A 10,386-nucleotide genomic window follows, 5' to 3' on the forward strand; every position below is an offset into this window, starting at 1 on the left:
CATGTCATATAAATACTTGCAGCGCATAGATAATTGCAGGAAACACCTGGGAATTACATCATTGTCTTGTGTGATATTGAATCACGAGAATTTATCATTAAAAGTAATGGCCTACCTTGAGAAAACATTTTATTAACCAAAGTGAAAATGTTTTAAAGATATCATCAAACAGAAATTACACACGGAAGTTAGCACTGAGTAACGGTTGCGGATGAGTTAATGTTTAAATGTCACTTTTTTAAATTCGTCCCAATGTCAAACCTGGATTACTCACCTTCCAGTCGTCAGCGACGGAGAGAACCCATTAAAAGTGGACTGAAATATTCAGAAGACTTTGTTTAATAAAAAAACCAGACTGAAACTGCGCCGATATTTCAGACTACCAACAGACGCGTCTGGTGTTTATTACTGGATTATTTGATGCATCCTAGTATGACGTCAGAAGCCGCACGTGAGGCCAATAGCATATCGGCAGAGGGTCGAAGTGACCAATGAGGTGCAGCGGGGGGAGGGCTCCGCTTCAAGGTAGGTGGCGACCACGAGGCGTGTTTGGCTCCTGAGGCGACGGTCACAGACAGACCTCAGTGTGACCGGAGGGCCAGGTGGATCAATCTGAGGGCCCCTCGGAGGACCAGCGCTAACGTGGTGGCCATATTTCTACTCACAATGAAGAAGTAACACGTGGATTATAAAAGTTGTCTGGATCAACCTGTTGCACATGTTATTTATTATTGAATAGGGTAAAAACACAATTATGTAGGTTAATCATTGAAACGTGACGTTTCCAATAAAAAATCTCCAGTGACCATGTTTCTAAAAGAATGCTAGGAAATTTTGTTTCTCCTCTTTATTAACACTGTAGAAATGTTAAATCTGGAGAGGTGGGGCACAACAATACTGTACAAGATGTAGCTCTTCATTGATAGTGGAGTGAATCATGTCAACCAGACACACTTCCTACCTAATTTAAACATCAATTTCTTCTTTCATGGTTACATTTTAAATACTTAATATTACAATGGAAGACTTCTGCAGAAACTGTGAAAATTGTGCCATGGATGACTGAATATTTTAAATTATACTGGATTTTCATTTGGTTAATAGGGAAACCAAAATTAAAGATTGATTTTATCCAAAATAAAGAAAAAAACAAATTCAGACATCACTCTTATTGTTAACCACAATGGCTGTTGGCTATGTATAAACAAATTGTTACCGTGATGTTCACTCCTTCACTACTTCCTGGTAATCCAACTAGTTCACTGCAACTTTAAAAGACACACCTCAATCAAAATTGAAAATAAATACATTCTAATAAATAAGAACAACTTAACCGATTGTTTGGTCATATGAGGAAAAGAAAATGATGAAATTCACAGAAAAAAAGAAAATAAAGTAAAATATGCTTATAAAAGGATGGGTATTACCACCGGATATTAATTTGTAGCTTAATTAAATGACTGAGGATCAATCAATAAAAGAAGAAATACCTGCAAGTTAAGACAAAAAAGAACAAATACCTAACAGTCATAGTCATTCCTTACATCTCAAAACAACAAATAGTCCAGGCAGTAAACTTCAAGACACTTCGTTGTCTCTATATTATCACAATTCCGAGGCCATGTCTGTGAATTCACTATCATACGCAGCAACATCAAGTTTCTTCTGTCAATTTTGGAAATAAATACAGTTTACAGCATGTCAAAGAAGATAGGATGCTTGTCAAAGTCACTCTTTGGTTCAGATTTCAAAAAAAGAAATCATTCAGCGAGAAATGTAAGGCAATAATAGATAATTCAAAACACCCCCTTCTGGGCTAGAAGGTATCTACATGGAGGGTAAGTGAAAAAAAATGTAACCTGATCTTTTTGAAGGTCTATTAACAGAAAAGACAAAATATATAGAAACTTTATTTTTAATCCTTCTTGAAGTCAGAATGCCCATCTGATGAATTAGTAGATCGAAAGCTGTCTGGTGATTGCTTCAGGTTGTTGGGTAGAGGGAAAGGAGCCGCTCCATCGCTGTTCACGAGTGACCCATAGGAGAAGGCACTGTTGAAGTCTTTGTCATGAATAGTTGGGACACCTGATGTTGAAAACAGCAGGTTAGGCAAAGTCTGAATTAGCCAATTCAAGTTAAAATGACAAAGATATATAAATAATGTGTAATAACAAGATAGACTTAGAGAGGTAAATGATTTTAAAGTGTAAAAAAACGCTGAATTAGATTAGACTATTAGGCAGGGATGATGGTGTTTCAAGTGACATTGAACTACAAATAAAAATATTTCTCCATCCATTGCTTTAAATTGAAAAAAATACATATTTCCAGGATTCATGTAGAAATCATACAAACCATTGGCCATATTCATGGTGACATATGGCTCAAAGCTTTTGGTAGTTTTCTTGGTTTTGGTGATAAAGAAGACCCCCAGGAGACAGAGTGAAGTTCTGTTCCAAACACACAACAATCAGTCGCAAGTCTTCAATCAGACAATTCAAATGTTGACATTCTGACAGAAGAAAACACGTTTTACTAATGAAATAAACGCTGATGAGATAAATTCAGTCCCAGTAAGCCAAGGCAGCGTGACAGGAAGCTGAAAGCAGCTTAATTCCTGGACAGACAACTTTAAATGTTTTTTAAAAAGGAAGAAACATGAATAGTGACCACTTACCCTAACAAAAACATACAGATGTGAAGGACATCTTCATTCTTAAACTCTAAGTAAAACACTGCTCCTGAAAACCAGAAAAGAAACCATTAGAATCCAAACCACCAAGTTTTCCATTGTTCCAAGAAATGTGTGCCAATCCACCTGTTGATCCAGTTTAATTGAAAATGACCTGGAGCAGATGATTCAATGACTCACCAGCTACCACAGCAAGGACGGTGGAGAGGATGTAGTTGACACCAGCAATCAGACAGGGCTCATGTAGTTTACAAGCTTGGGCCAGAAATCTAAGAAGACAAAGCACAAAAGACTTAATTTTATTCATCTGTAACTTAAGGAATAAAAAATATAATTAATAAAACAGAGCGCTTTAGGGTTACTAACAGCCACCAATGCTTCCAGTAAATCGTCTTTCATTTTCTTGACACTCACCCGGCTTGGAAGACCACTGACGCCACCATGCACACAAACATGACACTGAAAATTGGGTAGTCAAGTTGCATGGAACCTTTGATGGTGAGAAGCAACATTCCTGACACCGCCTTCACTGTAATGACTGTGATGGAACCTATACACAATAGCAAATTCGATCAGTGGATAATCGCTACGTTGCCTCTGAATAAAGAAAAACATGATGTACTCCAGTATGATAATAACTTGACTCTAGAGATGTCATATGACTGACTCACCCAGTAAAGCAACCAGCAACAGAATAATAATGAGGTAGTTAATGTGACGTTTTTTGTGGAAGAACAAAAGCAGGCAGAATGCGATGATCCCCAGGAACTGAAAACGACAAGTTAATATCACATAAATAAAATAGAAGGCACTGTAATCTAATTGGTGGGGACAAATAATATCAACTTTAATGACAATTCACGGAACCCAATTTGTGCCTAGAGGGGAAACAACAATTAATGAGGAATATCAATAAAGACAGGAAGAAAATTTCTGCTGCCTTGGACCAGATTTCAATACAGTAAAGCTTATGAGGGGAAAATGCAAAATTCATGCCTTTTTGACTGCATTGTTGTAGGTTTGGAGTTGTTGGCATAAAATCTCATCATGAACAGTCTGGTCACTTTTTCTCCATCTTCTTTCAGCACTCATGATTTCTCAGTTTTTATCCATGGGGGTGAAGGTTTTTTTTAAATGAATTACTAGTGGAGCTGCTGAGTCCAGAGAGGACACATCCTTGCTCTGTACCTCAATATTCCCACAATGTAAAGTCATTCTGCAGTTAGATTTCTTGTTTGGGACTACAGATGGACTATAGTTATTTACCAGTGCCATATTTGCTGAGTGAGACATTTATCAAGACACATTTGGTTCGAAATTGTGCAGAATTGATGTAAACATAGGGACAAAATTTTATACCTCAACTGCTTGAGTACATTAAATATCTTACCAGATACAAGAGCACAGGCCATCCTACAATGTGTATCACAACATTCTCTGCCGTGATTTTTTCATGAGAATTTGGTCCAAATGATACAAAGAGATATGTTCCTCCTATGGTCAGGATACAGCCCAGGAAGGCCAGGGCATAGCGCTCTGAAAAGACATGCAACATAACATGAGCTGCATTCAGGCCCAGTTAAATAGAAAATGTGTTATGACATTTAACATAACCCAAACAACTGTCTGCTAGTGCAGAAAAGGAAACAGAGTTCAATAATACAACTTCACTTTTAGAGGGACCAAGTTTTCTGGGAATGCTCTGCATTTTTTTCTAAAGGCGAATTAGGTCCTTGAAAATGTGCATAAAACAGTTCAGTTTTATTTGCACATAAATCTCAGTGCAACCGCATTTTTATTTAAACATACAGTATAGGTTGAACTTACTCATGAAGTCTTTCGGCTTCAATTTCTCACGTAGAAAAATAAAGCCCAAAATTGAGCTTGCTGTGAACACAAAAAGCAGGGCAAGATATTAAAGTACATTTTCCTTCATTCTGTGTTTTTCTTTTTTCAATATTTCTGGGGCCATTTCAATGACCTTATTAACACCATACAGTATTTTTTACCTCTGACCACATATCAAAAAAATCATGGATTTTGGAACAATACTCACTTAGTATGGAAACTGCATTAAGCGGTGCAACAAGAGCAAGGGGGGCAAAGGCATAAGAGGCAAAGTTAGCTCCTTCTCCAATACATGTGAAGACAAAACCACACCACCAGGTTTTAGTCCCATAGAAGGCACGCAGGTCCTTGTTTCCTGCTAACTTGACATGGCTGTATTTCTGAAAGGGAGTCAGATGTGCATGTAGAGACAGTGTTACTTGGGTAAAAATGAAGTCAACAACACTAAGCATAAAACTGTAAATGTTAAAAGCGGGTTTACACAGAGTAGACTAAGCAAAAAAAATATACTGTAGCAGTAAATATTTTAACAGTCTGTTAAGCAGTTTAACTAATCAGATGAGGCTGATCTACCTGCATTCTTGTACTTCTGGGCTATATGATGACCTCTGATGATAGTGCCTCAGCCAGATAAATGGTTAGCAGTGTAAATGTTAAAGGTTAATCTGAGATACTTTAGTTTGATGCTGTTCTGTCATACAATATAGCATCAAAAAAAGTAAAATATGAAACCAAATTAGTTTTAAATTCATTACTTCCTGTCATAAATGTCGGATAACTACCGGGGGCGTAAGCATGTCATAAAATACAAGTGTTTATGGAGGATAGAGATGAATACTGTACCTGGATACTTAGGGAGATGCTCACAAGTACATTTCCAAAAATAGCAAGTAAAGTCCCAATGAGATTTTCCTGAAAAATAAAAAAAACCAAAAGCATTTATTAGATTTAGAAACCTCAAATAAAAAAAATATATTCACTGTGGGGGAAATTAGCTGAAGCTTTATTTCATAGTTGAAAAAGCTGAATAGTCAATGCTTTTAAATTCACAGCCGCTCTTTGGCAGCTCAGCTATGAACACGCCACGTAACCTGATATCTTAATTTTCTTTGTTTTATGCAACCAAAATGAGCGTTTAACCAGAAGCACTATCATTCCATATGCTTTATCGGGATTTCAAAACGTTTACAACACTTAACACAACATATAACACATTTCAGTGAGGGTTGACGAATGTTACAAGAAGAAAGAAGCGAAAATAAAATATTTACAGACGATTAAGAAGTAAACTTACAGTGTATGAGCCTTCGGGGGATGTGCTGGTATCCATTTCCATTTCTAGAAACAATTTAATTATCATTAATTGCCAGACATTCAAATACCTGATCTTTCATGTTGTCGATTTACCATCAAATATTCAATACTGATTATAATTAGGTTTATTTGACGTTACGCCGACAAATACGCCATGTCCCAAACGAGGGACATCTCACTTCCGCGTTGATTCCACCTGTTCATTGCTGTCACGTGACGACAGACGCGTTTAATTTACGTGACGATGGACGCGACGAGGAGTGGACTCTATTTATTTATTCAATTAAAGATTAAGATAATATTTAAGGTATTTAATCTTATAATATTCCAACATAATGATAAAAATGACCCCTTCATCTAACTGTTTCCCAGTGTCTATTACTGCATTCGCTTATTCCAAAACGCTGCATTTCAAACCCTACTATGGAAAAGTCCCACCCCATCCCTGTTCTGGCACTGATTGGCTAGAATTCATCGCCTCGGGTTTGATTTGTACGCAGAGCTAAGGTCGGTTGCGCTGTGAGGGCTAATGATTGGTTAGAAATACGGAATAAATATCACGGTAAACCAATCATGGAAAGAGACGGACGATGGCTACACAATAGTAGGACTCCTAGACTTTGCTGTCAGTTTATGCAGGTACATTTTCCACCACCAGGGTGTGCTAAAGATTCTAGATTGCTTCAATAACGTTCACGGACGAGGAGTGGAGATACAGTATTGATCAATTTCATTAGTACCTGTCAAGACGGGGCTCCTTGAAACCTGATCATTTGTAATTATTTAATAACTATAAAATACAGACTGCATGAATTAATTATATGGTATTCTATTCCGCATTACAGTTTATGCATTCATTTGTAATTTTAAAAATTGGGGGGGAGGGAGAAAATATTGATCTGAATACAGAGGTCATATCCTCCTCCAAGGTAAACAGATACTTTAAATATGAGTGCGTCACCGTGGCATCGTGCTATAGTCCTGACTAATGGAGATGGCATGCATTCTCTTCTCTTTGTGTCTTTGTTGCTGTGAAGGAGAGGCGCAGCACGTCAGCAACAGTCTTCCTATAAGAGCAAATATGAAACAAAAAATAGTTAGGTTACTGAATAGTGTGAGCTTCATTTTAAAAGGAACCTGACTGCAGATAGAATACATGAATGAATTCCACTTGCAATAATGGAAATATTAGATAGCTTTAATAAACTTTATTGATAATAAACTTTAACAATAATAAACTTTATTGATGGAATCTAAGATACAGTTAAAATGCAAATTATACCGTCATTCATTTTCAGATGCTGACTGAATAAGGTGACAAAATTATAAAACAGTAATGAAGTACTGCACGTTACTCGCTAACCAGCAGAGGGAGTAAAACGCCACAATAGGACACGTCGCACTGCGCACCAAATGTTCTGTTGCAATTAAATGCTTGATTGGCATTTGTTTTTCGTTGCCTACAATTAGCTGATAGTATGTATGAATGTTCAGAGTGAAAGTAGCAACAAATGAATTTTATGTTTTGGTAATCTGCCTGTTTATTTCCTCACTGGCAAATTGCAAGTGCATTCTTCTGCAGTTGTTTGGTGAAAACTGACCCGACAGTTCCTGCTGTGCATGATCATAATCAAAACTTTATATTTTAAAAGGAATCATTTTGCCTTCTTATTTACCTGCCAACGGGCTTATAAAATTGTCATGACATAAATATAATTATTTGTAATCACTAAATTTGATATTAGAACATGTGAAAAGGATTTTCTGTTAGTTCAAACAGAAGAGTTCAATTTAATAGCGTTTTACTTCTGCGCAATAGCGAGTTTCTAAATCTTTCAATAACAAATCAAAGCTATAAAAGTTTGTATCAGCTATCAAAGTCATAACTTCAATATAGCTTAATAAATACAAGACATATGAAAAAAGCAAAATCAGTGGAATAAAATAAAAAATAAAAGGACTTGGAATAAAAACGAGATGGTATTTTTCATCAGGAATGCTTTTGGAATGTCTCTGCTCCTTTACAAACTAGTGCAAGACAATAGTTGAACAATCTGGGAGACAGGGTATCTTTAAATCATCATCTCACTCAGCTTCTCTGGCCTGCAGCACCTGTTGAAATGACATCCATGACATGCTGGAATGACACATTGGCCCCAGCATAAATACATGTCTGTTTATATCCCAAAGACACTGACAACGATTTACTGACCTTTGTTTAGACGTTCTAATAACAGAACAGATGCCTCTTCCTCAGGTTGTTAGCAAGTATGTCAAGGTATGCAGTAGCCTTGAATTATAGTCTGTCATTTGAAGTATTGCTGAAAACACCTTTCAGTTAACATCATAATTAAAGTCTCAAAAATATGTATCAAACGAAATTATGGCATTATTTGTGGGTAGTGTTGTTGCCTCACAACAAGAAGGTCCTTGGTTTAATCCCACTTGGGGCCTTTCTGTGCACAATTTCCATGGGTTCTTCCACGTTTTCCACATCCTCCTGCCACCAAAAACATGCAACTTAGTTGAATTGACCACTTTGAAATAACCGTAGGTGAGTGTGTGCATGAATGATTACTTGTCTCTATATGTGCCCTACAATAAACCGTAAACTTGTGTAACCCGCCTCTTGCTCATTGTCAGCTGGGATAGGCTCCAGTATCAACGGGTGATTGAGAATTGAATAAGCAGCTGTAGATTAAAGAAAATGATTGATTGGTTGACCTGCTCTCAGGTTAAATGTGCGTACTAAGCGCCTATAGCAATTGTAAGGTCACTTGACACATCATAATAATTACTTATACCAAAAAAATAATTTTAAAAAATAAATTCAAAAAGTGCCCGGAGTGTCCCCCTCCTCAAGCCCTAGGACAGCTGGGATAGGCTCCAGCTGCCTGCAACCCACGACGGTGGATAAAGCGGTTTGGAAGATGATGGTGATTATAAGCTTGAATCAGTCATAGAGAAACTCATAAAGACATTGACTGAATCTATGTGCTCTTTTGCCTGTCCATTAGTGCAAATAGTTTTATTGTTTTATCCTTACTGCTATTTATATTTACAATATTGTGACATTATCATATTTATAAGGCTGGAAGAATATTTGGAACTTTTACCACAAAAAAAATCAAAAGCAACTTTGAGAAAAGCAGCTGATTATTTTTTTCTCAATTAGCTGAATGACGAATCCATGAATCTTTTCAGTCCTGCTCATGAGATTTTATAATTAAACTAATTTTCTAATCTAATTTTAATTAAACTTCATCCTGATGGAAAAAGGCCAAAGATCTATGCTCTGATCATTTATACAATATTATTGAAATTATGTAACAATTGTATTCAGAAATCATAGTTATTGTCACTGCAGTATTATGACAAAACTGCTGCATCCAAATCAGCCTGCCTTCCCTCTGGGCCTGTTACAGGGCAGGTGATGAAAGAGTCACACAGTTTTTTTGGTTCCCAATTATATAAAGTTTCCATTAACATCATCTGATGGTGCTGAACTTTGACACTTCTGGCTCCAAATAGGGGATGGGCCTTTTTTTTGCTTCCTCTAATATTCAAGAGACAAGGAGTTCTCTCGGTTAACACCTCCTATACTTTACACTTCTCACCTTTAAGTCCTTTAGTTGCCCCACCCAAAGGGACTTGATATTATAAATTAAAATTTTTATTCTATAATTATATTCTCTTTGCTATCTTCATTTTCTTTCCCTTCCACCTGTTACTTGGGATGCGTGGGCGCCATGCACTGTGTCACGAGGAATGTACGAACGTTAGGAACAAGCATTTAATAACTGCCTGGCCTGTTTTAAAAACCAAACAAACCAGCATCCATTTGTAATAGCTGAAGAATGCATGTACGTTAGATAGGAACAGGGAATGAAGGGGATGTGTTCTTTACTAGAAGACACCACGGAACCGGAAGTCCGTACTGCCGTGAGGTGATACTCCTTCTTCTGAAGGAATGTTAACTCGTTATGAAGTGGTGGTGGAAAAGCAGGCTTTTCCTAAATCTTCTGCACGTCCAGACTTGTTAGGAACCTTTCAACCATAAGTTAACAGTGACAATGACAACATTAGACATAAATACTAGGTTGAATTATGAGTACAATTGGGAACAGGTTGTGGTTGTGGGTGTAATGCATCTTATATTGACCAATCAACTTTCTATTGTAATTGCTGGGCATCTCTCCAGAACGCTGGTTTCGATGACGCAATGTGCTGAAATGAGACAAAAGACATACTCAGAATCTGTTTTTAGTCATTACATAAACACAGATGTCATTCATTCATTTTTATTCCTTCTTACTCCTTTATGCTGTCGCTGATATCTAGAGTCTCCTCGGTGAGGAAAAAAAGGAAGTGAATCATTTTAAAATCACCTCAAATAATTCGAAATTAAATTGTTGGTGTTGGTGAAATGTTTTTTTTTTAATGTGAAATTTAGAAACAAAGTAGATTTTAATTTATTCAAGATATTTGCAAGATCATAATAATCTAATGACATGAGGTGTGTCAGTGTCCAT

General features: G+C 36.8%; 2 protein-coding genes across 2 annotated transcripts in view; both read right to left on the minus strand.

Annotated features, from left to right (window-relative positions):
- rcan3 (regulator of calcineurin 3) overlaps window positions 1-411 on the minus strand; it is a 32,082-nt gene extending 31,671 nt beyond the window's left edge. The window contains exon 1 of the mRNA XM_068339195.1: window positions 275-411. The gene's annotated coding sequence lies outside the window, so the exon portion shown is untranslated. The remainder of the gene's footprint in view (window positions 1-274) is intronic.
- Window positions 412-724: 313 nt separating this feature from the next.
- Window positions 725-6,044, minus strand: nipal3 (NIPA like domain containing 3). Its single transcript, XM_068338950.1, has 11 exons — window positions 5,835-6,044; window positions 5,384-5,452; window positions 4,749-4,920; window positions 4,520-4,579; window positions 4,083-4,228; window positions 3,364-3,460; window positions 3,107-3,242; window positions 2,873-2,961; window positions 2,678-2,741; window positions 2,356-2,450; window positions 725-2,085 (listed from the first exon to the last, which is right to left on the minus strand). The coding sequence occupies exons 1-11, from the start codon at window positions 5,898-5,900 to the stop codon at window positions 1,916-1,918; spliced, it is 1,164 nt and encodes a 387-aa protein (XP_068195051.1). The 5' UTR covers window positions 5,901-6,044; the 3' UTR covers window positions 725-1,915.
- Between the last annotated feature and the right edge of the window lie 4,342 nt (window positions 6,045-10,386).

This window comes from Antennarius striatus, chromosome 17 (genome assembly GCF_040054535.1).
Source record: "Antennarius striatus isolate MH-2024 chromosome 17, ASM4005453v1, whole genome shotgun sequence".
Taxonomy (NCBI): domain Eukaryota; kingdom Metazoa; phylum Chordata; class Actinopteri; order Lophiiformes; family Antennariidae; genus Antennarius; species Antennarius striatus.